General features: G+C 47.6%; 8 protein-coding genes across 9 annotated transcripts; 4 read left to right on the forward strand and 4 right to left on the reverse strand.

Moving 5' to 3' along the window:
* Positions 1–4: 4 nt before the first annotated feature.
* E1B28_007836 (uncharacterized protein) lies at positions 5–1,797 on the reverse strand (the record flags this gene model as incomplete). Its single annotated transcript, XM_043152614.1, has 11 exons — positions 5–207; positions 261–307; positions 364–431; positions 490–663; positions 724–807; positions 856–1,015; positions 1,077–1,126; positions 1,179–1,404; positions 1,459–1,574; positions 1,626–1,646; positions 1,708–1,797. The coding sequence occupies 11 exons, from the start codon at positions 1,795–1,797 to the stop codon at positions 5–7; spliced, it is 1,239 nt and encodes a 412-aa protein (XP_043010700.1).
* A 506-nt stretch (positions 1,798–2,303) lies between these two features.
* On the forward strand, positions 2,304–4,336 carry E1B28_007837 (uncharacterized protein). The gene is made up of 5 exons (XM_043152615.1): positions 2,304–2,404; positions 2,462–2,578; positions 2,633–2,989; positions 3,052–3,226; positions 3,283–4,336. Exons 1-5 carry the CDS (start codon positions 2,368–2,370, stop codon positions 4,034–4,036), a joined length of 1,440 nt encoding a protein of 479 aa, XP_043010701.1. The 5' UTR covers positions 2,304–2,367; the 3' UTR covers positions 4,037–4,336.
* A 17-nt stretch (positions 4,337–4,353) lies between these two features.
* On the reverse strand, positions 4,354–6,655 carry E1B28_007838 (uncharacterized protein). The gene is made up of 13 exons (XM_043152616.1): positions 6,401–6,655; positions 5,924–6,342; positions 5,844–5,859; positions 5,772–5,778; positions 5,654–5,711; positions 5,581–5,597; positions 5,484–5,530; positions 5,401–5,423; positions 5,288–5,348; positions 5,009–5,224; positions 4,916–4,932; positions 4,761–4,850; positions 4,354–4,695 (listed from the first exon to the last, which is right to left on the reverse strand). The coding sequence occupies exons 1-13, from the start codon at positions 6,629–6,631 to the stop codon at positions 4,485–4,487; spliced, it is 1,413 nt and encodes a 470-aa protein (XP_043010702.1). The 5' UTR covers positions 6,632–6,655; the 3' UTR covers positions 4,354–4,484.
* Positions 6,656–6,723: 68 nt separating this feature from the next.
* Positions 6,724–7,658, reverse strand: E1B28_007839 (uncharacterized protein). Its single transcript, XM_043152617.1, has 2 exons — positions 7,273–7,658; positions 6,724–7,219 (listed from the first exon to the last, which is right to left on the reverse strand). The coding sequence occupies exons 1-2, from the start codon at positions 7,547–7,549 to the stop codon at positions 6,966–6,968; spliced, it is 531 nt and encodes a 176-aa protein (XP_043010703.1). The 5' UTR covers positions 7,550–7,658; the 3' UTR covers positions 6,724–6,965.
* A 580-nt stretch (positions 7,659–8,238) lies between these two features.
* On the reverse strand, positions 8,239–11,274 carry E1B28_007840 (uncharacterized protein; the record flags this gene model as incomplete). 2 transcript variants are annotated; one of them, XM_043152618.1, is made up of 12 exons in its annotated part: positions 11,037–11,274; positions 10,892–10,985; positions 10,776–10,841; positions 10,537–10,724; positions 10,413–10,484; positions 10,263–10,335; positions 10,157–10,200; positions 9,508–10,101; positions 9,262–9,451; positions 8,805–9,206; positions 8,619–8,748; positions 8,239–8,551 (listed from the first exon to the last, which is right to left on the reverse strand). In XM_043152618.1, the coding sequence occupies exons 2-12, from the start codon at positions 10,899–10,901 to the stop codon at positions 8,239–8,241; spliced, it is 2,082 nt and encodes a 693-aa protein (XP_043010704.1). In that variant the 5' UTR covers positions 10,902–10,985; positions 11,037–11,274. The 2 variants fall into 2 exon arrangements, with proteins under 2 accessions (XP_043010704.1, XP_043010705.1); XM_043152619.1 differs by having other exon boundaries at positions 10,776–10,985.
* A 3,318-nt stretch (positions 11,275–14,592) lies between these two features.
* On the forward strand, positions 14,593–17,704 carry E1B28_007841 (uncharacterized protein). The gene is made up of 7 exons (XM_043152620.1): positions 14,593–14,658; positions 14,723–14,864; positions 14,921–15,088; positions 15,141–16,125; positions 16,187–16,425; positions 16,486–16,759; positions 16,822–17,704. The coding sequence occupies exons 1-7, from the start codon at positions 14,622–14,624 to the stop codon at positions 17,269–17,271; spliced, it is 2,295 nt and encodes a 764-aa protein (XP_043010706.1). The 5' UTR covers positions 14,593–14,621; the 3' UTR covers positions 17,272–17,704.
* A 1,183-nt stretch (positions 17,705–18,887) lies between these two features.
* E1B28_007842 (uncharacterized protein) lies at positions 18,888–20,240 on the forward strand (the record flags this gene model as incomplete). The annotated part of the gene is made up of 4 exons (XM_043152621.1): positions 18,888–19,228; positions 19,287–19,497; positions 19,549–19,648; positions 19,705–20,240. 4 exons carry the CDS (start codon positions 18,888–18,890, stop codon positions 20,238–20,240), a joined length of 1,188 nt encoding a protein of 395 aa, XP_043010707.1.
* A 1,873-nt stretch (positions 20,241–22,113) lies between these two features.
* On the forward strand, positions 22,114–23,794 carry E1B28_007843 (uncharacterized protein; the record flags this gene model as incomplete). The annotated part of the gene is made up of 9 exons (XM_043152622.1): positions 22,114–22,144; positions 22,205–22,436; positions 22,489–22,512; positions 22,567–22,641; positions 22,695–22,872; positions 22,918–23,069; positions 23,136–23,237; positions 23,288–23,377; positions 23,431–23,794. 9 exons carry the CDS (start codon positions 22,114–22,116, stop codon positions 23,792–23,794), a joined length of 1,248 nt encoding a protein of 415 aa, XP_043010708.1.
* Positions 23,795–23,911: the final 117 nt, after the last annotated feature.

Consider the following 23,911-nt stretch of genomic DNA (forward strand, 5'->3'; position numbering starts at 1 on the left):
TTCATCAACCGGCAGCACCGAGTGGCTTCGCAGGGTCCGGGGCAATGAAACTATTCGATGGGATCAGAGTCACGTTCGGGTTGAGCTCTAACCCGAACCCGGGGGCGTCAGACACGTCCAGGGAGCCTCCATGGGGAACAGGTTCGTTCGTGAATAGAGATCCGAATACAGGGAGTATGCTCTTTCCGTCCGGTGAATTTGCGATGTCTATTTAGGATATTACTGAGACGGTTATAGATCACAATGAGTCAGAAACGTACATTCGCAGAACGGACTATGAGGCTGGGACATCACGAAGTGGTATGAGCTAATACGAAGGGAGCTTATAGACTGAGGCTTTCAATTGAGATATAAGACACGTACTAGGGACCACTGCCATGGGGAATGACCGGGATGTCGTACGCGCTCGCCATTGCGCTCATTTTGAGAAGCTGAAAAGGACAGAATCAAATCTCAGGAACATTCCTATTCCACCGGCGCTCCGCATACCTCAGTCATCCCTCCGAGCCACATAACATCCGGCTGAATAATATCCACCGAACGACCTTCAATCAATTTTCGGAACCCGTAACGGCTGTATTCGTGCTCCCCCGTTGTCCATTTCACTTGGGGTAAGGCGGACTTCAATAACTTGTGACCGTCAAAGTCATCTGGGTGAAGAACCTAGTATCAAATACAGCAGTTCATTTTCAAGTTTCGGCAAACAGATTGGAAAACTTTCACCTCTTCCCACCAGTTGATATCAATCTTCTCGTCGATTGCCTTTTGCGCAATCTCGATAGCATATTGAACATTAAGGGACATGTACTGCGAGATTCGGTGCACATAGATGATAGAGAAGATAGCTAAACGCACGCAATCTACCATAATGGGGTAGTCAGGTCCCACTTTTTCGCGGTGAGCTTTGAGAAAATCGAGATTCTTGCGCATGCTATCAAAACCATCTAGTGGACTATATGGGAGAGGCACTTTTGCACCCCAAAATCCCATTCGACGGGCTTCTGTTGGTAAAGGTCTGATAACGACCTCAAGGTGAGAACGGATGTGAATGAGAAGGATGCAAAGTAATAATTGACCCTGTACAATAGAAAGGAATCTTGTCTTTGGTGCGGCCTCCAATAAGTTTCTAGACGTAAAGAGATCAATATCGATAAGATGTGAAGACCTAGAACACATACATAGACCGGTTCGTTCCTCAGCTTCCCGAGCAGATCCCAAATCGCAAGGTCGACAGCGCTTATTGCGGCCAACGTGATGCCTTTCCTTCCGTAGAACATACTGGCACGGAATAGCTGATCCCATATTCTATTAGTGTCGCGAGGATCAGATCCTACAACAAAGCGAGTAAAGTGTTCATTGATGAGCCAACACGCTGGCGGGCCTCCGAATCCAGTTGCAAATCCCCTACACGGTGATTTTTCATTGTCTACATATAGAATGTGAGCGAGAACGACATACTGTACTCCGTTTGACGCCGTAATTGTGACGAAAAGAGAACCAAGAACACCAATTCCCCAACTAGTTCGGGAGTGTCGATACTCCTCGTAGCCAGACATCGGGTTGCTAATAGGAGTCTGGAGGTAGCTTCAGCAAGGAACCCGCTGGAAACCCTCATTGTCACTCACGTCGATAATCCAATGTCCTTTCTATGAAATTGCCGATCAGTCCAATCGTACCTCAGGCAGTGGCGAACGAACACTTGCATACCTTCTGCCTGTGATAATCCCCTCCATCGCCTTCAGCTGAAACGAGAAAAGTCTCGATCTTGGCGATTGTTGGGAACACCTTGGACGACATCGTAGTGGGGTATTAACAAACAATCGTAAAACTCAAATTGGCCGCATGGTTGTCCCGGGGACAGTGGTCCGCAAGTTCCGCCGGCACGAAAAATATGGATCTTCCAAACGCACGAAAACGTCGAGCAAAAGTCTAGGCTTGTGGATACCTACATTGTTGCGGTCCTATGTAGGGGTTTCAGGCCCTGGAGAGTTAAGACTAAAAGTCACCAGGTGTCTTAACGGTTCTCAGACGAACCGAAGATTTCGGGTTCTTCGGAATGGCGAATCCTACAATTTGTTCGCGAACCTGGACGTCTAAAACACGTACAAGAAATTCGAAGCCGGCACCTACCTTTTCTCCCCACATCCAGCACTAAACACTCATCCATTACTGCACGAGACACATCGATACGGCGCGGGAAAAAAAAATAAGTACGAGGACCGTTCGCGCTTAACAATTCGAAGCTGGCCTGGTGGTACTGATAAGTAGTTAGTGACGGTCGTGGAAAATGAGACGGAGGATAGACGGAGACTACGGACCGGAAACATTTGGCCTTCTTCCAACGATCCCGTTGTCCTTAAAACGACGATGCGAATAGCCTTCATTCATCCAGACCTGGGAATAGGTACGTCGTCCGCAAAGAGGAACTCAACCCGTTTCTCAACCAAGCTTTGTTTCCTAGGTGGTGCTGAACGTCTGGTTGTCGATGCAGCCCTAGGCCTGCAAAATCTTGGACACACCGTTCACATCTACACTTCTCATCACGACCCATCTCATTGCTTCGAGGAGACCAGGGATGGTAAACAATCATATTGCTCCTCTTCAACTCAATGCTCACAAACTACATTCACAGGAACACTAACAGTCTACGCCATCCATCCACCTTTCCCTCGATCCTTGAAAGGAAAATTCCACATTCTTTTCGCTCACCTTCGCCAGTTGCATCTCATATCCCGGATTCTATCCCAAGAATCCTTATACGACGTATATTTCGTGGACCAGCTTTCGACATGTATACCCTTTCTTCGCTCTGTCGGACGAACACGCGTCGTATTCTACTGCCATTTCCCCGACAAACTCCTCGCAAATGGGGAGTTGATTGAGGAGAAATCAGATGGGGAGGACGTCAGATTCACAATGAAGAAGAAGGGAAGTTTGTTAAAGAAGGCATACCGATTTCCCATGGATTGGTTGGAAGAAATAACAACACGTATGGTGGCTACGTCGTTTATTTTTCATTATAAACGGTCCTCACTCAGACTTTCATGACAGGACAAGCGGATTGTATACTCGCCAACTCAAAGTTCACATCCCGCGTTTTCAAGTCGTACTTTCCCTCTATACCGCAACAGCCGACAGTGGTTTATCCAGGGATAAACATCAAAGCTTACGAAGCCGGCATTTCTGACGTAGACCTCAATGATCCTGAAGTGATTGCCATCAGCTCGTCAGTAGCTTTTCTCGCATCAGCCTTCCAATGACTCAAACCGTTTTACACTCCAGAAATCGACCAACACTGGTATCATTAAACCGATTCGAGAAGAAGAAAAACGCCGCCCTCGCCGTCGACGCTTTCGCCCTCATACGTTCCCGAAACCAGAACAACCTACAGAACATGCGACTAGTCCTAGCAGGTGGCTACGATCCACGACTCCAAGACAACGACAGCACCCTCAGATCCCTCATAACCCTCGTCACCACCACCCACAAGCTATCATTCTCTCTGCTCGGAAACAAAGCACCTCCTTCCCTCGTTTCACACGCTTCCCCTCCGGAATCCTCAGACGTGATCTTCCTCCTCGACTTTTCTACATCCCAACGAACGGCGTTGTTACGTGCTTCGTCGACGTTATGTCTCTTATACACACCTGCCAACGAACATTTCGGGATTGGACCTGTTGAAGGGCTTATCTGCGGATTACCTGTTTTATCTTCCGATACCGGTGGACCTGTTGAAACTCTTGCAGATGGGGTTGGGTGGTTGAGACCCCCGGATGCGACCGTGTGGGCGGATGCGTTGGAGGAGATCGTCCTTCTTCCAAAGGGGAAACGGAAGGAAGCGGGGGAAAGAGGGAAGAGGAAGGCTAAGGAGATGTTTGGGATGGATGTTATGGCTAGGGGTATTGAGAGAGAACTGATCCGAGCTGTTGAGATGGGCAAGGTTCCGAGTTGGAAAGGTTGGGAGTTCTTGAGAGTCAGTGTAGGTATTTTGTTTGGGGTGGTGATTGCGTGGATTCTGGAGTCGTGGCTGTTTTGATTTGAAGATTAGCGTTGTCCAACTTAGCCATCAATCGGAGTCATACTGTAAGGCGGGTTATGAAGAGAGCGGGGGTATAGCTCAGCTGGGAGAGCAGCAGACTGAAGTTTCCTTCCTCACATTTCTTTCTGAAGGTCCCGCGTTCGATCCGCGGTACCCCCACTATTTGGAGCTCTAATATTATTTTTTGGGAACTTGTCTTTAAATAATATCCATCTTCGTCAGTAGATGGCTTTGCGGTGCTCACTACGGTTTCAAGCCCGACTCTGAACCTCTGGACCACAAATCACCTATTCCATCTCACGCAATAAAATAAACACCGAAAAACTCGAACACTTCCTCTTTACAACTGACTACATACAAGGCATTGACAACAAAAAAAAGCGATGTACACCAGCAAATTCTCCGCTTTATCAGTCAGGTAGATACCCCCTCCATCAAACCCCCCTTACTCCTCATCGTCATCCCCAATAACATGCCTCGACTCTTCCGGTCTCCCCACCGTAGGTACCCTCTCATAAAACCCAGCCGCCAAAGGTGTCTCCACCAACTCTATATTATTCGACCTCCCGCCTTTCTTTGAATTCATAGCGTTGCGTCCAGATGTGGTGTATAGATGAATGAGAGAAACGACGAGGGTGTAGAGAATGAAAGATACGCTAGATGGAAGTTAAAAAATGAAGGGTAAGCAGTTGAGTAAACTCCAACGGGATAAATCACGGACCTAAACATAATAAGAATATACGTAACATGGTCCATCTCAACCGAATGCACGTATCGCAACTCTTCATCCGTCGCTGACATGAATAACAGCCTATCGAACATGGAACCTGGATTAGCAAAGGCTTGATTACAACAGGGAAGTCAAAGAACGTTTACCCTGCCGAAACAAGTAACTGTAAAGGATAGATGTGAAAGTCGGAGGTGAAAAGGGGTTAGCTACCATCACGTATAAAGACAGAAACCACTCACAAACGACGGTAGATGTCTGAACGCTCTTCCAGCAACTGCTTTTCCACCACCTTCCACCTCGGTAGTAGTCGCAGCTAACGTATGGTCGCTCCCCCCATCATCACCATCAATCGCAGCCGAGTCGTTGATACTAGTATACCTCGGGACGAAATAACATACTTCGATTATACGTGCAACGCCTGCGAGGATGAGAGTATATCCGAACGTTGCGTGGACCTGGGGTAAGCACGGGAAAGAGTGAATAGGTAACTTATGCGGTAAAATGTCTATCAAAGCTACCTTGGTAGAAATCATAAGTTCCTGAGCGTGATCTGACATACCCCAGCCCGTCAAGATGATGCTGAGAGGACGAGTAAGTTCGAGTTCATGCATTGGGAAGTAAGGGCACCGACATAATGCCAGGAACGACGTTCCGCTAGATTATGGTCCATGTCAATTAGTTTTGGGCTTGGTAATGTTCGTATGCAGGTCTTACCTGGTTGTTCCTCGCTAAAAAGATACCAAGCGCGCCACCAGTCCACCCTATGGTATTCATCAGCCTTCCAGTTTTCGAGATGATAGGGACTCCTTACAGAGAACGCCCAGAACCCTGTGGATGTCATTGTTCGAGTCAGGATCTATTGTGCAAGTTCAATAACAACGTACGTATGCTGCATATCTTTAACCGACCACGATCTGCCGCGATGTTCGGTAAAGGTATTGACTACGTCGTCTCATGTCAGTCGAAACTGCGAAACGGGGAGAAGAAACCATCTTGGCTCACCAATGCCCTGCATAGACAAGGAATTTCTTCGTTAACCACTACGCTTTCGAGAGTAAACTGGTGTTGCCATACCCATAACATGATAACCCTAGTTTCATAGAAACATCGTCAATTCAGAAGAAAAACCGTGAACACGAAGTCGAGAAACGTACCAAGAATCCCACCATTCCGGACTCCTCCCACTCCTTCTTACCCAATTCTCTCCAACCAAAAACATAATACACATGATGATCCCATACGCAATAAACCCACTCCCCATAATATAATGCGCCAAACACTGTCCTAAATGCCCGCCTCTGCAATAGCCCCCAACTGTAATCGCACCAAAGAGCATCTGTACCCATCCCAGTATCGGGTAGGCCTTTCCAATGACACCATGTAGTTTGACAGCATACGGTCTTAAAGTCTGTTCATGGATATGTAATTTTAGATAGATCCCAAGAAGCAGTTGGCTGGATATGGGGATGAACATAATATTCGCCATTTTCCCGTGTGCACCCTCGAGGAAAGCTCGACCTTTGTGGGCGTGTCCCAGGACGTAGCCCCCTGCTGTTAACAAGAAACCGGTTCCCTAGTAACAAAAATGAAGCAAATGACTTGAGAAGGACAAAAAGACTATAGGGTCTCACCTGAAGCGGAACATGCCATCTACTCTTTGATAACCCCAATACCATTCCAACTGGAAAGAGAACCCCCCAGACGAAAGCTTGAAGGAATATGTGGATCCATAATACTGTATCTATGGGCCTTGTGTCGTTGTCTTCGGGAAGTTCATCGTGGTGGTCGTGCGCGAGGAGTAATGTGGCGGTTTGGAGAAAGGAGAGGAGAAATAGCCAGATATTTCTGGTGCCCATGGCCATGGAAGTTTCAAAGCTTGCTCAATGATTAAAGCGTCGCGTGTCACTGGCTGATTGCCGGATTAGGCGTGCAGAGACAACTTGAATGCAAAAGGTACAATTAGTGATTCGAATTATACAGTAGTCGTCTAGTGATACATCTTGAATCCGTATTTATCATGACAATCGTAGTATAGTAAGGTAAAACGCCGAAGGAACGAAGGTGTCGTGGTTGGTACACGAGAAAAGAAGGGGAACGAAGCGCATCTGCACTAGGCAAACGCTTGTAACAATGATATGGGTAGTCGAAGTAACTGGGGCAGCCGTCAAAGGTGTAAAAAGGCATTCTGGATTTCCGTCATGCTCTCAAGACAGCCCATATAGCGACTCCTGCAATAGCAACAAGGACTACGAGGATCAAGAGCGCGAAAAGGCATCTCCATGCCCATTTGAGTTCTGCTTTTCGAAGGTGTGATAGGATGGTAGCGCGTTCAGCTTCTGTTTTCTCTGGAAGCCATGCGTGTGGAGAGGTTGGGTCGTCGATATCTGCATCGGGTGCACGTAGCGGGGTGAGGATGATGAGTGCGCCCATTATCCAGAATGGAGGGAACACTAAAGTAAAAGTTGAGAATGGAGTTAAGTCTCAGAGAAAGGTAAACACGTACGGAACCCAAATTTGAAGAGATACTTGGCGAGGGTGACTGTCTCTGATGATTTTGTGTATTCAGGTGGTTCGACGTAGGGAGGTGGTGCAACATCGGGTGAGGATACACAGCGCAACCCGAGTTCCAAGTCAATATCGGGGGATGATATTCTTGTGTCGTGTCTAGAGTCCGATACAGAAGATGAGAAGGTGTATCCGAAGAAACTATCTGTCGGATTTATGGAAGCCGCTGGCTGGGGTTGGGCAATAATTTGGGTTGAAGAAGTAGAGGCGGACATCGCTGAAAGTCGTTCTTTGTCTGGGGGGATTGTGGGGAGTCCATGATTGGCGTTAGTGTTTAAGTATGAAAGCAAAAAGTAGAGCAATCCAGCTGGAACTCAGGTGTGGGAACTGAAAATTTACCATATGAGGCAAAATTCTTCGACAGCAAATGATGTCCAACAATGGTTGCTGCCTTGACAACAGTGCAATCACGGGAATATTTACCTGTTTTGGAAATTCTCCTCAACCAATTCTGAGTATTCGCTGTGATATCCTTATCGAGAATGAATTGCGCTAGTGCGATCGTAATGCAGGTTTTCGGAACTCCGGCCTTCCGATACAACACAACTGTTCATCATGCATCAACGTTTCAACCCTTCGTGTGTTATTCAAGCCATACTACGGTATGATTCAAAGCGTAGCACTTCGCTTGTCTTTGACTACCCTGACACCAGTAATCACGATCTGCTGTATAGGAGCGCCATCGAACGTAAAAAAAACATATTCGGCACCCACGGCCACAGAGGCGAAAATACTGTAAGATGCAAGAGAGCAAGTCCATGTGTGCGAATTTTTTGCCTTTTTATCCAACCACGTTCCTTTCCCTCTTCCTATCATCGTCCTCTCCCTCATTCCGACACTCTAGTCTATCTAGTCTATCTAGTCTACAACATCGAGTTAGTATTACCCATTCAATATTCGCCCTTCACATCCCTTTTCCAACATGTACAGTCTGTGCCACGGCCACGCCTTGCAAGATAATCGCTGCATCTGCATGAATCCGCCGCTTTTTCCGTGCGCGTTCCCCGTCCTGATTTGCTGTTTCAGCCGCCAATGAGGACGTTGCCCGGGATATCCGTGTCATCATAGACGAGGATCGTCTTCGAGCAAGCAGACTCCCAAGAACGCCTACTCTACGATGCTTCAAGTTGTCTTTGCAAACCACCAGCGCCTCCCGATACTGGTTTACATCTCGCGCGAAGGGGCTCCATTTTGAGCTATCTCCGTATAACAAATGGCTGTTGGAAAAAAAGAGAAAAAAAGGATTGTGGTTAGCTCATCACTGCCGTGGCGATCATGGCTTACTACTTGATCCCGTGTACAATGGTTTTAACAACCCCACAAAACTCGAGTGGGCCTACACCATACGTCTTTGTTTTGAGAATGATAGATTCGAGGAGTCTAGCTTGACGAGTTGATTCCGGTTCTTGACGAACTGGGTGGCTCGAGTCAGCTGACGGTCACTCACACATTGAAATAGTAGTGGCTTACTGTTAATCCCATCCGAACTATCGCGAACGCGAATATCACCAGGCCCGCTCTTCTTCTTCTTCCCTTTAGGCGAAACGGAAACGGACTTGCCCCTTTTCTTCGACGGCGTTGAAACTGGCGATGGTGATGGCGATGGTACTGGTACTGACATGGGCACCGACATGGGAATGGGACTGGTCATCTTCAACCACTCCACCACATTCTTGGCTGTTTCTGTGTTCGCGGTACTCGGCTTGGAACACATTACCGACGGTACCATATCCATAGCTTGCAACTCGATCGGCGACGTGAGCACCGTCCATAACGAACGCTTATTAGGTCGGTATAGTTTTGTGGGTAATGCGAAACATCGGAATTTGGTCCGGACGATGGTTGGCTGGCTGGGAAGGAAGGTTGGGAAAACTACAAGGCGTAAATGAAGACGTCTGGTTGTAGAACTTCCTTGAATACTACTTACCGGCGTTGGACATGAATTTCCCCAGCCCTCCATGATCTTGGAGCATATCGGCAAAGTATCGAGAAATCCGATCTTTGTTCACAAACAAACCTTGGGCGGTAGATGGTTCCCAGATTAAATGCTTCAGGTGTCCGGTGCGTTCGATATTCTTCATTGTTAAACAGTATTCATACACATCCAATTTTTGTGTCTGTTGTCGAGTGGGGAGTTGAGAATCAATATAAAAGCGAAAAGTCAATTTCTTACTTGAACGAGAGCATCTTTGACGAAAGAAGATACTTGGGCTGTTGCTCGTCCGTAAATAATGAGATGTGAACGCGCGTAATCCAGGACTTCTTGAGTGGTTGCATTCAGCGTGATTGCGCTTCTGCGTACGTTCAAAACCTTTGCTAGCATTCGGCTGAACAGATCACAGTTAGTACTGATATTTGTATCATCCATTTCCTTAACATGTACCCACCGATTATATTGATGACTCTTCATCATAAACGTATAGCACGCTTCACACAGACGCGCAAGGCGAGACGGGTTATGAAGCACCTCTTTCAGACGAAGCCAAGGCGACAACCCTGCATACCACAAAATCTCAGTACTGGTGTAAACGCCCAAACCCAAAAACGGTCCCTCCGCTGTGCGAAGTGCGGTAACCAAATAATCATCCGATCGGCTTTTCAATCGTTTTGTCGCCCATTCTGCCACGGAACCTAGAAATGTATCATAGACTTCTTCTGATCCCAGTGCAGTTCCGTCAAGGTTAATATGAGGAAGCACGGTATTGCACGGGTTCAAGGCATCTTGAATAGGGACAGCGTCCGGAATTACATTGGTCGACCATTGCACCTAGGAATGAAATTCGCAAACCATGTCTTTCACATTTTCTTAAAACTCAACTCACTCCAAACAAGTTATCGTACGAGCAGAACGCTATAATGTATTCACCTAATTGAACGAGGACTCGGAGTTAGTATCCCGCGGGCCGCATTGAAATACTAGAGATATACCTAGGTGAACTGCAAGACCGATCTTAAACCGTCTGCCTATTTGACCGTCATGATTGTACTTGCATTTTCGATTCTGGATATGGATTTAAAAAAAATCTGGGTTGTAAATTCGGGGTGTTTAGTCGTATAGTTGGCTCTCGAAAAACTGACTGCGTTGCGAACGGTGGTGTCCCAAACGGCATTTGGGAAGACGTTTACGCAGGTGTGTAATAGTGGTTGGACCTGGATCGAGTGGTGTAAAAATCAAATTTCGGGATCAACGCTGGAAACGTACGGCGAGATATAATGTTTCGTTCCGAGCCTTGACTTGAAATTCCAGGATAATCCATCGAGAGTGATACAGGGCACGACTGAACGTTATACGCTGTCCCTGAAGGGCTGCCCGGGTGCTTTCTATCGACGAATTCAATGGGAGTCTGAGAATATTGGGATTGACGGGGAGAAGATAGGTTTGATGATTCTCTGTCGTAGGCAGTTTAGCCCCTAAGTAAGATGAACACCCGACAAACTCACCTCCATGGCCTCCCCTTTTCATTTCCATTCCAACTACTCGATCTAGCGTTAGTTCGATAGGTTCCCCTGTCTCTTGTTGAGCTTCGACAGGACAGGATGGAGATTCGGCTTCTCGCCTTGTAACATCAGCAAAAAAACCAGTGATGGGCAAATTATAGAGCGTTGGTGCGAGTTTGTTCATGTACTGGGCCATGAAATCTAGTTCAGGAGCTTCTGGCATTGTAAGGTAGGTTAAGAAAAAAAATTTAAAGGCAAACTTACTTTGACTTTCATGGGTGTAGTTCGGCCCGAGCGCGTGATGGAGGAGAGGAGACTGGGCGTTACGTTCCGTTTGCCCTCTAGTGCCGGCATATTCGCATCAGCATTTTGGTACTTTGATTACCGTACGTGTTTTCCGGGTTGCGGCAATCAAAAAAACACCGGGGCCACCAACAACCATTGGACCAACAGCAATCGTGCAACAGTCCGTTTATTCGCAACCCGATTCAGGGGCCTGCCCAACAGCCCAACAGCCTTACGATTGACCACCAAGAACCCTCAAAATCATCAACACTGAGTTTATTTACAAGTGCACTTAGCTTACCGGGATCTCTGATTAGTTGTGTCTGCTACAAACCGCATGGAAAATGAGGTTGTGTGGAATTGTTGAATGGTGTAGTTGTGCGACAATCAAAAATCCAACAACCCACCATCAAAGTGACCAAATGCTGAGGTCAAAAATGCTTTCGTGGCTTCGCTTCCACTATGACGTGCAAATATGCGATTATGGAACGGAGGATGGAAGATGAAATGCGGCAGAAATCTGGACTGCGGACTGCCAGCCAGCCACGCAAAAGAGCGCCTTCACAACTAGTCTTGCTGCTGTATCCTACATGGGTTACAAAGAATCAGATCAAGCGCGCCAAGTGCGTAACTATTACAGCTATTTGCATATACCTTGTCAGTCCCGGGTTTTTTTGACGGTATTAAAAACTTGTACATACCGAACAACTTGGTGAGAATACAAAGAATCTGTCCTTCCCCTGAACCAGTGTTGGACGGGCGGTGGTTCCCTGCCTTTGAACGTGGGTGGTGGTTTTTGGACAACCCCAAGGGCATATTTTGGAGCAGCTGTTTACTGACCTGCCGACCGGCATTTCCAGATTAGGAAGTTGAAAGTTTCCGAATTTCAAGCCCTTACCTTCGCTTCGACAACGTACCCTACGACCTTATCTTTCAATGGCTAGCATCTAGGATGTATATACTAGCACTTCCTTCAATATACCGACCTTATACAGACCCGAAATCCTTGTGGACTGTAAGACTTAGAAAACCAAGCGGGTACATTTGCTCACCTTCAAAATGTCTGATGAATTTTTTCAACAGGAAGCGGAATTCTCGGAGTTGATGACAGAGGCTCTCATAGAGCAGGCTCAGACGGTTACTTGGCCCTGGACAACAACTTCCAGGCATTGGTGGACCGGTATACGTAGTATGCGTGCGTTGACTTAATGTACCCAAATTGTATAGTATTACTGCTTTTTCACGATAAACTTGAGAGGGCACGCACGACCACCAGACCTCACACTCGACGTGCGCCGGCGTACATAAAGTAGGCAAATTATGATACATGTACGTCGGGTCTTCGGTATCCTACGGGGTCCAAAAAATAATGATAATAATCATGGGAAAGGCAGTTCAGGGGCACCAAACGGCACCAGGTGCCCGCCTCAAGCCACCGCCCTTGACAACACTGCTTGACAACACTACCTCGGCTGCTCAGTTCCTCGGCATCCACTGGCACCATTCAGGTTATCCGGCCTCTTTTTATTGCCCGTCAACCGGACAAGCGATTTACAGTATGGAGGTCACAAGATGGACGGGATTGCCGGTAGTGCCGGAGTGCCGAAGGGAGCGGATTTGAAATGAGAAATAAGAAGGGAGAGGATGGTTGTTCGGTATGTACAAGGTTGTATTATTGTCAAAAGAAAACCGGGCGAGTGGCAAGCTCTACGCAAATAGCTGTAACATTTTACTGCCTTGCTGGTCCGTAGGAGTATAAAGAAACTGCCGACTCTTACACAATTTGCTGGTGAACTTTCCCGGCTTTTCTGGGCTTTTCGGCCGGCAACCTCGCAAGTTCACCAGCTTCTTCAAGTGTCGCAACCGACGCTTCAGCCAACGAGAGCCAAATTGTGGTATACGTAATCCTTGAGGTTGTGATCGCGGCGTTTATCATCTAGTCATTTGGGATATTACACGGATTTGCATATTCCGTGAACAAACGACGTCTGTGATGTCAGTCGGCTAAGCAAGCGGCGTCGGGTAATGGACGGTTACAGGTGAAATTTATACTCCGACTTTAACCCGAAGAAGCCGAGCCCTACATTTATGTGATTCCATCTTTTCATTTCCCTTTGCTTTCTAATGTACACCTCTAATGCAGGTCTCTGACTTCATTTGTTGTCTTTTGGAATCCATTATTCTGTGTGACTAGCTGGCAAACCATAACTGCAGCAGTGATAACTTTCTTCAGACCAGTACTGATTTTGTGCCTTTGCTGTTGAATCTTCAACCAAAAAGGGCAAAACAAAAATTGAATCTTAAAAAAATTGAGAGTATATTGTAGATACATAGATTAGCCCACTCAACAATTTTTAGCTCTTACAAGTGACAGCTACTCCTCCTAAGGGACATCCAGGAAGAGGGACAGTCGATGATCGCCGCGGCGATGCACTATCAGCGGAGTTTCAATCTCATGAGGGTGCTCCGAGCCTGCCGAGTGCGAAACACAAAATTCGCGTGTTCACGGAATTATGCAAAACCCCTGTGCTGGGAGGGGAATTTATCCACGAGGCTGGTATATATGGGGGTAAAAACGTCAGTCCACGCCTTAAACGTGTTCTAGAACCTTACGAATGAAAACATATTTGTTGCTGAAAATCTTCGCTGGCGTGCACATCCCACAGTCTCCTAAGTACTATTTCCATTAGTACAATTACAACGTACTCTTCATTCCGTGTCAGTGCCTCCATTACGGGTTACTGAGAACTTGCTCAGGACGGCGATGGCAGGAACCGACGTTGCAATATCTACCTTCGAATCAGTTTTTGTCTCCCCGATGCTCATTTGTTGTACGAAACGTTCTTGAACGTTAACCGTCAATTATTCTGCTTCGAAAGTTGAACCGGAGCGCCGATTTTATACCTGCACGTAATCCTATTGCCCGCAGCCTCACGCTCAGCAATTTAGCGAGGATTAGATTGATTATTACGGCCGTCGTGTCCTCTTTTGCACATGTATGAATCATGAAATAAGTTAACGGTTCTCGCACCTTCTCGTTGTCTCAATCGACGTCTATTTCAATGGCTAATACTCATCGATTACACGGTTGTGACCGTGGTCGTGAATGAAGCTTGAAGTAAGAGTATGTAAGGCACTGTTTCTATCTGGAACCATCCGTGTATCATGATCAACGATAGACGGCATTATTATATATAGATGTAAACTCGCGTAATGGCAATTCGCTTGATGCACGAACTCTGGCAAATTTATGGCAAATTCCAAATTTATATGACTATGGTCGTGGACGGTCAGAGATATAGATACACGGTCAGGATCGCCAATCCAATCAAGTCGAGAGCACCTGTCGCGAACGTTCCCTAGGTGTTGTTCCCTTTGAACGAGTCGTCTCTGCTGACGCGCTTCCGTCGCGTAGCTAGCTGGTGCAGTCGCGTAGTTGATCTGATGGCGATATGATACGAGATTATGTAACACGCTAATTTTGCGTTATAAGGACTCATCGATTTCAGTCGCCTCTTTTCTCTCTTCTTTCATCATTCCATTGTTTTATTTTTTCCTCTCAGAATGGTCCACTCTAGTGTACTCGGATTCCCTCGTATCGGTGAGCCATAGTTATCTTGGATTCATTTTGACCCAGCCTGAAACCGACTTGTGAAACTTACCAGGGGCCAACCGTGAAATAAAAAAGGTCGTCGAGGCTTACTGGGCAGGCAAGGTTTCGGCCGAGGAGGTTACCAAGACCGCTGCCGAGGTCAGGATGTCCAATTGGACCGAACTCAAGCAACGCGGTGTGACCTACCTTCCAGTGTATGCCCAATTTTTTTGTAGCTTGATCGATCGGCTGATCATGTTGGTTTTTTTAGTGGTGATTTCTCGCTTTACGACCACGTCCTCGACCATTCTGCTGCCTTCAACGCTATCCCCAAAAGATACCAAGGCCAGGGTCTCAATGCCCTGGACACTTATTTTGCCATGGCCCGTGGTCACCAAGCGAACGGTGTTGATGTACCCGCTGGTGAGATGAAGAAGTGGTGCGTAGAAATTCTCTTCAAGCTTATATCAACATCTGACGACTAGGGTCAGGTTCGATTCCAACTACCACTTCCTCGTCCCGGAACTTGACGAGACCACTGATTTCAAACTCAACTACAACAAGGCTCTCGAGGAATACAACGAAGTCAAGGCTCTCGACAAAGATTCCCGTCCCGTTGTCCTTGGACCGATTACCTTCCTAGCCCTTGCTAAGGCTACCAAGGAAGCTAGGGAAGGCTTCCAGCCGATCTCTCTCCTCCCCAAACTCCTCCCCGTATACAAACAGCTTTTGAGCGAGCTCAAGGCCGGAGGTGCTTCATGGGTACAGCTCGATGAGCCCATTCTAGTTACAGACCTTGGGGCTAGTTTCGAGTCTCAGTTCGTCTCAGCTTACCAAGAGCTCGTACCCGTCTCCCCCAACATTATGCTCGCCACCTACTACGGACGCCTGGAGAGCAACGTCAACTTCCTTAACAAACTCCCCGTCGCCGGCGTCCACATTGATCTCGACCGTGCTCCCCAACAGCTCGACAGCGCTATTGCTGCGCTTAGCTCCACTCAGATCGGCTTGTCTCTAGGTGTTGTCTCTGGACGTAGCATCTGGAAGACCGATTTCCAAGCCGCTCTCAAGCTCGTCGAGAAAGCGACTTCCGCCTTAGGCCCGGAACGTGTCGTTGTCTCTACCTCCACCACCCTCCTCCACATCCCTGTTACTCTAGCCAATGAGAACAAACTCACGGAAGAGCAGAAGGACTGGTTCTCGTTCGCCCTTGAGAAGGCTTCCGAGGTTGCGACCATTGCTGCTGCTGCCTCTGGTTCCCAGGATGCCAAGGTCTCCGCTGCGCTGGAAGCTAACCGCACCTCCATTGCCAAGCGTCGTGAGTTCGAGAAGAACTCGGACGATTCCATTCGCAAGCGTGTTGCTTCCATCCGCCCTGAGGATTATGAGCGAAAGAACCCCTTCTCTGTCCGTAGGGAGGCACAGAAGAAGCTCAACCTTCCTAAATTCCCTACCACGACTATCGGATCCTTCCCTGTCAGTTTCCTTTCTCTTATGTTCTTGTTCTGAACTTGGCTGACCAAATGAATGAATACAGCAAACCAAGGAGATTCGTCAAGCTCGTGCTAAGCTTGGCAAGAACGAGCTTAGCGAGGTTGAGTACGAGGAGTTCATCAAGAAGGAGATCGAGTCGGCTGTCCGCTTCCAGGAGCGTATTGGTCTTGACCTTTTGGTCCACGGAGAGCCTGAGCGTAACGACATGGTTCAATACTTTGGAGAGCGCCTCAACGGATTTGTCTTTACCCAGAACGCTTGGGTTCAGAGCTACGGCTCTCGGTGAGCCAAACGTGCATTCTTCACAGAGGAAAAATGATTGACTGACTAGAAACGATTTAGTTACGTCCGTCCCCCGATTGTCGTCTCTGACGTTAGTCGGAAGGGACCCATAACCGTTCAATGGAGTCGGTACGCCCAGAGCCTCACCAGCAAACCCATGAAGGGTATGTTGACAGGACCTGTCACCATCCTTAACTGGTCTTTCCCTCGTGTCGATATCAGCCGTGAGCTCCAGGCCCAACAGCTTGCCCTCGCTCTTCGTGACGAGGTTATTGACCTCGAGGCTGCGGGTATCAAGGCCATTCAGGTCGATGAGCCTGCCATCCGTGAGGGTGTAAGTTCTCCATCCATGCCCTCGTTTCGTATAACGCCACTGAACATTCTTCTCACCTCTAGCTCCCTCTCCGTCGTGCTGACTGGGACGCCTACCTTGGATGGGCTGGAAACACTTTCAAACTTGCCACAGCCGGTGTCAAGAATGAGACCCAGACCCATTCCCACTTCTGCTATTCCGACTTTGACGACATCTTCCCACAAATTCAGCGTCTCGATGCTGATGTTATCTCTATCGAAGCCTCCAAGAGCGACTTGAAGCTTATCAAAACTTTCAAGCGCTATGGCTACTCCAACTCTATTGGACCTGGGGTCTACGACGTCCACTCTCCTCGCGTTCCCCCAACTGAGGAGATTAAAGAACGTCTGAAGGCGATGCTTGAGCACCTCGACCAGTCCCTCCTCTTCGTTAACCCTGATTGTGGATTGAAGACTCGTGGATGGAAGGAGACTGAAGCTTCCCTTGTCAACCTTGTCAATGCTGCTCGTTGGGCACGGGAAAACTACGCCTAAATCGATTGTTCACGTCGGTTGTTTGGGGAAATTTCATGCGCTTCAACAGCGCCCGCAGAATCAGTTAAATTATGATTTTAGAGAAGGAACACTTTTTCTGTCTTGATATTCCTTCCTATCTGGCATATTGGGCCCTGTGGGTGGTAAAGAAAAGCGGTGTATGAAGAGGTTTACAGGAGGTTTTTTCAGGTTCGAGGGTTGTTCTAGCTCATGATCGTGACGAAAGGATCTCAACATCCAAAATTATATTCTTTTCTCTTTTCTCTTGCTTTTCCCCCGTTCTTGTCATCTGTAGCAACATCTTTAGTGCTTGCATAGTGGTACCCACTACAATTGATCCGTGTACTTTACTGGAAAGCGTATATTTCTTGGTTGTTTGAAGAACTACTAACCGACCTGGACACGTTTCTGGGGACTCCGTATGGGCGCCAGCCGGAGCTCCTCCATCTTCAAGTGGCTTCAACGGTCTCTACGCCAGTTCTAGATTCAACGTGTTCAATGCGAATACGTATACACAAGATCTTATCATTACTCAAGGATTTCTTCAAGGAAAAGAAAGGGAAAAAGAAACCCGCGCTGGTCCCTTCAGTTACGGTTCCTAGCTAGCCAGTGAATACATGTAGGACACTCATGTCCGTATGCATAATTCGAAGCCATGCAAGCTCGTCGCCTTACTTGAGTAGCGTTGTGCACAAATCTCATCACGCGTAAATTTGCTAGGGGTCTGCGGCATATCATTGTTCTTGTTTGACGAGTTTTTTCTACATCTGTTTTCCATCCCCAATCTTATAAGGGTGGGGGTGTTGAGTACATCAGTGTTGCATCAGTGTGATATTTAGAATTTGGCATTGATAGGAGCTGCTCGGCCAAATCGGAGTTCATAGAGCCGCAACGTGACTTTTTATTTCTGTTTGTGTACATGCAGCCGTTTACCGTCGTTTATCTCTTACTATTCAACACCACTGAACTCGCGCGTAGATGAAGTTATCTATTCCTGGTGATTGAACGTACTATATTTGATTTTTTTCTCTGGTTCATCCATCTTGATTTTCGGTGGTGCAAACGCGTACTCGATGCCCGGGAACACGTAGCACTCAACACCGTCAATCAAAGATGCGTTGTTTTCATTCACTTCGATGTTCTCAAACCTGCAGTCGTGTCAACGTGTACTCGATGCCCGGGAACATGTAGCGCAAGACTGTTAGGATTGGGTTCATATTATTTTTATCTTATTTTGCTCTATTCTGTTTCGTGCAATTGAGGTTCTACCCGTTTTCCATTTACCCTTCAGACTCCCTGAAGCCACTGTTGGTCGCTAAACAGGTAGCTCTATCTTCAACTGCTCTGTGTGCACTACTGACTATCGACTTCAGACACAGCGAGGCGACTTTTACTCTCCTCTTCTTGTTGAGACCAACGTTGAGGTGGACCGCCTTCTCTCACGCGTTATCGCCGCTCAAGAATTCGACCCGTTCGACTCGCCGTTAACGACACCTCCCACATCTCCTCAATCCTCCCGCCGCTCATCCCCTCAACCCGATCTACTGATCGAGACTCCCAGTCTTGAATCCATTACCGAAACGCCGCCCTCCAAAACGCTCAAACCCCGCAAAAAGATGCCTCGCAAACGCGCTAAAAACGAGATGGATCGGAAGAGAGACAAGGAACACTCGAAGGAGAAACGGCGGAAGATACGACAGCAGCAGTCCATTGCTTTCTGTCACGATGAGCAGAAACTCCGCCAACATCTGCAAACCCACCAGTTCCCCCACCTCAATAATGCTCAGCATGTCAAGGACAAGGACGTTCCTATGTCGGTCGATCCGGAGAATTTGCCACGCACGTCAACCGGATACCTTGGGCTGGGTAGAGATTTGCCTGAGCGGAGAGAGTACGCATTGTCGGATTTGGTGGACGACGGGGCCCACAACTTCACATTGGTTCGCCACACCCCTGAGTAAGCTACTTAGGTTGTTCCAGCTAACTTCTATTTGTACTTACCATTACACCTCTAGGGTCACCAAATACATACCCAGCGCAGAAAGTAAGGGCGTCATGGTCGTCATTTCCCCTGGTCCGGAGAACGACCCTAGTTGGAATGAGAACACGCGGAAGGCTGCGGCGTCGATTGAAGAGCTGGCTTCACATTGCTTGTTCACAGGCGACAGACGACGCGGTAGTTTTGATTCCCTCTTTTATGGCATCTCAATGGGCAATGGGCAACCGGTAAGGATGCTCTACTGCCTCCCCTCCCTAACCTCACTAACTTGTAATTAGCGACCGATGGTATTGAACGATCAAGGTGCAGCCAACCTGAGGGTATTGGAGAGGCTAAGGACGATGGAATGCTTCCAGCGTATTGCTGGCTTTATATCAGGTTCGTTGTCTGCGTTAGTCCATGTGGCGTCGGTAGTTAATAACCATTCTTACCAGTCACCTTCCTGAGCTGGGCTCCAAACCTCTTCCTCTACTACATTCGCATCACGGCGGCCCTACTCAACCGCCATCCCGACCTTTTCCTACCTTTTGCGAACTGCATCTTTGCCGCTTTCGCGGTCAATTTTGGTCCTCAAACTGTATGCCTTCCTCATCGGGACACCAAGAACTTGGCTTTTGGTTGGTGCGCTGTAACAGCTCTCGGGGACTTTGACTGGACCAAAGGTGGCCACCTCATGTTATGGGAGTTGAAAATGGTCCTAGAATTTCCACCAGGCGCAACGATCTTCATCCCGTCAGCTGTTGTTTGCCACTTCAACACGAGAATTCAGCCGCAAGAAAAAAGGTTTTCATTCACGCTGTACAGCGCCGGAGGGTTGTTTCGTTGGGTGGAGCATGGTTTTCAGTTGGAGAAGGTTTACCAACAGACGCTTGAGGCTGTTCGAGATGCTCGGGACAATGCACAGAAGTGGGCAACTGGGCTGTCGCTCTTTTCATCTATCGACGCCCTTCAAACCCGTTCATTTCTATGAACCAGATTTGGCTAGCAGCGACCCACCATCTTCGACTTTTTTTCTCCCTTTCCACCGATATACTCCTCGGCACTACTCACGGCTTGTTGTGGCAGGTGTCACCTCCACACTCGACGAGTGACTATAACAGCCGTTCCCTGTGGATCCAAATTTTATTGAAATTGGTTTCTTAGAGGATCAGGATCTACCAGAATCCTATATTTCTTTCTCACCTCGGTGTTCAGAAATCAAACTCGATTGGGCGCTCAAATCACGATTAACTCATTTCCAACTAAATTATTCACAAACGGACCCGTATGAAATATAATATGTACCAAGGTTTTCTCGGCCACCTACGATGTTTCACAAACCCTTCTGCACGATGTATCCAACAGTTCACCTGCGGGACGACACTGTCTGGTACGCCAACCGTGTTGACTGGAATGGGGACCAAGATCTCGAGGGATATTATTGCATGCGCATTGTAGCTTGAAGGGTATCCTCATTTGTCTCGTTCTTCACACGTTTTCGTCTGATATCGACCATGGTTTGTGTAGGTTACACAGTGGCTTCTTTTCAGGAACCGTGTCTGTGGACATGATCTGAGTAGCTCCCTCGGCTTTACTCTTTCAGCAGCGGTGCAGATCCCACGTTCTGCCTCCCCTTTTAGCATTTTTTTAAAGGGGACTCGAGTGAGTTACGCTTAAGCTCTTCGTGAGTCGACAGTCGACTAACAACATCGGTGTATAGGCTATGGAACAGAATGCGGCGATTTGGAGGTAAACGAAGGTGCTTTGGCATGACCTGGGCCATACCCACAACTAAAAACAGGTCAACAAGGGGAACACGGGCGCTCCGGAGAACTTGCCTATAGCAGCCCACACAAAGCTCGCCAATTAGTAATGATAACCCATGTCTCTTTCGCGAAGGCGCGATTCGTAAGTCGTGGAAGATCGGGGCTACCATCCACCAAATTCTACTGTACGCCTCGAGCGCGGTCCAACGGCCATTGGCTGAGGCGTTTCAATTTTTCATTCTGGAACACAGTCCCACGTCCACGTAATTAAGCACTGCCTAGACATGGAAACCTGGCTGTTTTCATGAACGTACAGTATAGAATGTTTCATGGCTCGTCCGAGAATCCCGGTGAGCCCGTGAAAAACGGCTGTCAGGTTCGCTCAATTGTAGGGCTGGTCAACTATGGTTGACCCAGCAAGGTCGTCTCCGAGACTCCCGATATCCTAATTTGGGGCTAGTAGTTTCGGGCTGCCGGAATCTTAAAAGGACAGTTCGAAGGATCTTGATACCAAAGTTAACCAAGTGCTCCCACTTCGACATGGTGACCTCAACCTTCTTGGCAGGTGGCGTGCCCTCTGTCCTTTGTGGTCTAGTGAGCTCATACTTGAACACAATCTCTGGTATATCCGACTAACAGGCATATTTCACTAGACTTTACACTTCCTTTTCCAAAGACTGGAGGAGACCCATCTCTCCCTTATTCAACAGCTCGCCTTCGTAACTCCCCTCCTTCCATCGTACTTTCTCTTAGGTCACTTCGAGCAATGGTCATGGTTTTGGGCATTGTGTGTGGGCTACACAACCTGCTACACCTCGTTATTTACCTCCATATTGATATACCGTCTATCGCCTTTTCACCCACTTGCACGGCATCCAGGTCCTGTATTGGCAAAATGCACCAAATGTTGGCTAGTGTACCAAACCTATACAGGCAAGATACACATGAAGTACCTGGAAATGCATCGTCGTTATGGGCCCGTTGTTAGGACAGGTACAGTACCCTTCAGTACAAGTGCTCAGGAGTAGATATTGATTCACGATTTCAACAGGGCCAAATGAACTATCGATATGTGACACTGATGCAATTCCTTCTATCATGGGTAACGACGGAATGGGGAAAGGGCCTAGTAAGTGTCAACTGCACTCCAAATGTCAACTAAATGAAACTCAAAACGTCCCTGTATTAGTCTGGGAAGTGAGGAAACTGCCACAGTCGGATGAAATTGGCCACATTGGCATGCGGAACACAACGAAACACTTGCAGAGGCGAAGATTGTGGAACAAAGCATTTACTACAGCTAGACTCAAGGAGTATGAGCCTATCATCCGAAATAGGCTACTGCAACTTTTGGAATACCTCGATAATGAAGCAGACAAGGGGAGAGGTGTTGATCTAGCACAGTGGATATCTCGCTTTTCGTACGTGCTAGCATTCAGAGAACAAAACACAATACTGACCCCCACCTCTTAGATATGATTTCATGGGAGACATGGCGTAGGCGTCAATTCCAATGACAGGGCACCTCCATCCATTAACTTCACTGTATAGCTTCGGAGCAGGATTTGAGTTGATGCGAGATGGTGATAAGCAAGGTCTCTGGAAGACTATGGAAGATGGGGTTATGTACGCAAAATATCGAAATTTGCCATCTCAGTTGATACTGACCTTCCCGATAGATTACATGCATTGATGCAACACATAGTATGGTTCGATAAGCTCTTATACAGCATCCCCGGCATGGCTGCTGCTGCTGCCTCCGCGACAATGAAGTTGCAAGATTTTGTTTCCAAGACGGCAACGGCGCGAATTGAACGTGGTTCAGCAACCATGGGACGCGATATCAGTAGCTTCCTGGTACGTCGTCTTGACTCTCCTTTCGATGAAAACTCACAATCGTAGTTGGACGAAGGAAGCCCAGACCCGAAACCACTTCATTTTGATGCTTATGCAAACGAGGCACTGTTGGCCGTCATTGCAGGCTCGGATACTACTGCGACCGCCTTGAGTTGTGCACTATACCATCTCATTCATGACAAGACGATTTTCTCCCGGTAGGCTTCCCCTCGCCAATTAGTACAAGCCGATAAACAATCGTTCTCACCCATATCTTCCTTTAGGCTTCGAGCTGAGATCGACGATGCATTCCCAATTCAGAACGGCCAGGGTGCCCACGAAGAACCGGCCAAGTTGATGAACATGCCCTTCCTGAACGCTGTCATGTCAGTACCCTCTTTACGAGACCCTTGTATTGCAACTCAAGACTTTACAGTAACGAAACACTGCGATTGTATCCCCCCGTTCCTACCGACCTTCAACGTGCTCCGGAGCTGGGCAGCGGCGGGAAGGCCGTAGGATCGATGTAAGTGAATGTCGCCTAACTAGTAAACGAAACATAACTGAACTTCGATCAAGATTCGTCCCAGAGGGCACACCCGTCATGATCCCTCCTTATGTTCTCCATCGAGACCCAAGATACTTCAGTCCCAACCCCGAAGAATTTTTGCCAGATCGTTGGATTACTGAGGATAAGAGTGTCGTAACGAACCGGGATGCTTTCCTAGCTTTTTCCACAGGTCCTATGAATTGTGTCGGGAAGTCGCTCGCGCTACTAGAGCTTCGAGTTGTCCTTGCGACTATGGTGCAATGCTACGATATGGAATTTGACAGGGAAGGAAATTGGAAAGACGAACAGTGGTTAGAGGATTTACAGGATTACTTTGTGTTGAAGAAAGGTAAATTGCCAGTTGTGCTGAAGAGGAGGGCGAAGTCTGCGTAGGGAACATATTAACAGAAATGTTAGCAATCCATGTCAATCCTTAATTATTATCTTTCATTTCTCATAGGCGAGCGTTAGTGGTACTGGTATTCGTGGAATTATTATGCTATTACACAC

The sequence above is a fragment of the Marasmius oreades genome, chromosome 4 (assembly GCF_018924745.1).
Source record: "Marasmius oreades isolate 03SP1 chromosome 4, whole genome shotgun sequence".
Taxonomy (NCBI): domain Eukaryota; kingdom Fungi; phylum Basidiomycota; class Agaricomycetes; order Agaricales; family Marasmiaceae; genus Marasmius; species Marasmius oreades.